This window comes from Triticum urartu, chromosome 4A (assembly GCF_056163025.1).
Source record: "Triticum urartu cultivar PI428250 chromosome 4A, HENAU_Tu73, whole genome shotgun sequence".
Lineage (NCBI taxonomy): Eukaryota > Viridiplantae > Streptophyta > Magnoliopsida > Poales > Poaceae > Triticum > Triticum urartu.
Window position 1 is genome coordinate 11,147,614 of NC_141876.1, and position 3,223 is coordinate 11,150,836.

The following is a 3,223-nucleotide window of genomic DNA, read 5'->3' on the forward strand; positions in this document are numbered from 1 at the left end:
GATCTCGAGCACCCCGCCAGCTGAGGTACCCCCCCCCCCCCCCCCCCCCCCGCGTTTCATCCAACCTCCTCTTCCTCTCCCACAACGCTGCAACCTCCTGACCGCCATTACCTAAAAGTTCTTCCGCCGCAAGGACCGAGGGTTGACCGCATGTAACCCACCACACCACCTTGCCGCTTTCGTTGCCAGAACTCATTTCGTGGTGCGTCGCCGACGAGTTTGAGGACGACCTCGCTAGATCCGCCGATTCCTCGCCTCCCCGGGCTCCACCATCGGCCGTGTGCATCGATCTTGGCTAGGACCTCGCGTGACACCGACGAGCAAGTGTTCATCGGCCACCAACATTTGTCTCTCCCTTCCTCCCTACCCCTCCCTCCCTCTCACGAAACGAGAGAAAAAGTGAGTGAGTTTGAGAGTGAAGGGATAAGGATAGAGGAAAAAGGACACTCAAGATCGTCCTCTCAGGCCAATGCACGGCACAAACATTTTTTTTATGAGGTGGCACTCGTGCTTGTGCTCAGATTCGTATAGAGCATTCAACGACAACTAATACGTTTGCTCCGAATTGGTATAAACCTGACGTCAGATTTATAGCATTTGAGTTCCCCCTTTTATTTTTTAATTAATTATATCTATGTTTTAACCGGTTTTCTTAAAAACCGTCTTAACCTTCCCATTTTTATTGACTTGCAAAATAAATCATGTTTACACAATCACATCAATATGAACAAGCAATAATCATGCACTGACATTTTTTTATGAGGTGGCATTTGCACCTGCGCTCAGATTCGTGCAGCGCATTCGACAACAGCTAATACATACTCTCGAATTGCTATAACATTTGAGCTCCCCCTTTTATTCGTTTTCATTCTATCTCTGGGTTTTTTTCATTGGTTTTCTTAAAAACCGTCTTAACCGTCCCACATTATTGACTTGCCAAATAAAATCATGTTTTCTTTGGCAAACCAATAAATGCTTACCAAATAAACATGCGTATCAAACAAAACCCTAGAATTTATTCCGACAGGTAAATCACGGGCATAATTTTATTAGATAAACGCGAATTTACACAATAACATCAATATGGACATGTAGTAATCACGCGCTAACGTGCTAGAACAATTATACCGATTACGGCCAATTATCTAGGAGAACAAGATAAGCACGACCTCCGTTCGGGATTAACTGTCGCTGAAACGAGTGTATAAGAGTGTATCTAGAACCGCCAAGCATCCAAAAATACAACATGCCGAACAGCAAAACGCACCTCCCATTCTTAGACGAAAAGCCAACAAACGCACGGAAAACAAAACGAAAATGTTTGGGAACCCACTCGCTCCCTCCCTCCGTCTTCCTCTTTCTATTCCCACTCCCCCCAAAAAAAGGTCCGTCACCAACCCAGAGCACCACCAAACGCCGGACGCGGAGGCAGGCGGAGGCCCTGCGCGCCGGTCGGCCCCCTTCCATGCTCGCCGGCGCCGGCCGCCGCTGATGCCAAGCCCGCCCAAGGACCGCCCCGCCGGCCGCCTCGGCCGCCTCATCTCCGCGCTCCGCCCCGCGCGCGCCGGCCCCCTCCCCGTCCAGACCGGCTTCCCCACCTCCCTCGCCGACCTCTTCGTCAAGAACCATGGCCGCCTCAAGAAGCAGGGCCCCTCCTCCGGCAGGCGCAAGAGGCGCGGCGCCCCCCCTTTGCCTTCCTCCGAGCCCTCTCCCCCGCCTCCCTCTCCTCCACCCCCGCCGGCCGCCGTCTGCCCGCCGTCGGCCCAGCCAAGGCCCGACCTTCCGCGGGCGGAGCCCGTCCGCCGCCCCGGAGGCGGGGCCGCCGGCCTCGGATTGGGGTTCCTCGCGCTCCTCGGCGTGGCGTCCCTCGCCCTCCTCGTGATCTGGAGCAGGAAGGTGGTTGCGGCCGTCACCGTCGCCGCCTTCTCGCTCTTCCTGCTGGAATCCGTCAGGGCGTCCTCGCTTCGCCGGCGGCCCCGGCCCCCGGCGCCCACCGCGGAGCTGGATATCGACGACGGCCGCGGCTACGTCTCGCCGATCCGGGAGCTGGAGGGGGAGCCGGAGCCGCTGGGATCGAGCTTCTCCGACTCCGGCAGGGGGATCAGCGCCTCCATCCTCGGCATTGACGAGAGGAGCGAGGCCGGCGAGGATTCGTGCGTCTGGGAGCCGAAGCCGAGGAAGAGGTCGCCTTGGAGGAAGCTGATCCCCAGGAAATTGCAGAGAGGCCGGAAGATTGGCAAGGAGTCCGGCTCCCTGTCAAGTTCTTTCCGGTCAAGCTCTTTCCGCAGCGAGGTCAGCGTAGCGGACTCCACGCTCGGCGACAATGCCGGGGCGACGGATCCCCTGGACTCTCGCCGCGGCAGACGCAGCCAAGCGAACGCCAAGGCGGAGGCCGCTGCCATCGGATCGCGGGACTCATCGGGCCCTCTCCGCCTTCGCATGCTTGACGGCATCAAATCGCGCGACTCATCGGGCCCTCTCCGCGGCATGGGTAACGGCGCGGACGCCGCCACCAAATCGCCGGATTCGTCGGGTCCTCTCCGCGACACGGGCAACGGCGGTGCGCGTGCGCCGATGGGAATCGCCGGGGCGGACGGCGTAGGGGGAGGGGGAGGCCGGTTCCCCTTGGTAGCTGTGACCGTGGTCGTCCTCGTCGGCCTGGCCGCCGGGAGGGTCCCGGCCGTGGCGCTCACCGTGCTTTGGTCCGCGCTGGTTGGCTGGCTTCAGAGATTGCGGCGGGACGGCGATGGATGTACGCACGTAGGAACCTCCCGATCCCTCCCAGGATTGATGCAAGTAAATTAGTGAGTGAGTGGCCATTAAACAGCAGGAGTGAGCGGTGGTACTATAATCCTTACATATACTTGTTCTTAAGTTATTGAAAGCTTGAGTGCATTCCATGATCCCTGATGGTCTCCTCTGGCATTCATCGTCCAGTTCTTGTGCCGATCGAGCTGTCGTTTCAGCCGTTCACCCGCACAAGCGTCCGCTCACGCCGCCAATGGCCGGCCGGGCCGGTCCGCGGGCGCCATGGCCGCAAGGTGTTGGGACAGAGAGGGCCAACCGGTTCAGTGCAGCAGATGGCACATGCCCTGCGATCCTAACACGACCAACAGAAACTCCGGCGTTTCGCTTGCACTCCATATGGACAGACAAAGCACAAGCTCCATCGATATGGCTTTGTCGATCCGCGCCGAGCGAAACGAAACAGCTTTGGATTCTT

At 58.1% G+C, this 3,223-nt stretch overlaps 1 protein-coding gene across 1 annotated transcript; it reads left to right on the forward strand.

The window, feature by feature from the left end:
* Positions 1–1,257: 1,257 nt before the first annotated feature.
* Positions 1,258–2,905, forward strand: LOC125550211 (uncharacterized). Its single transcript, XM_048713154.2, has one exon. The coding sequence runs from the start codon at positions 1,318–1,320 to the stop codon at positions 2,803–2,805; it is 1,488 nt and encodes a 495-aa protein (XP_048569111.2). The 5' UTR covers positions 1,258–1,317; the 3' UTR covers positions 2,806–2,905.
* The last annotated feature ends 318 nt before the right edge of the window (positions 2,906–3,223 follow it).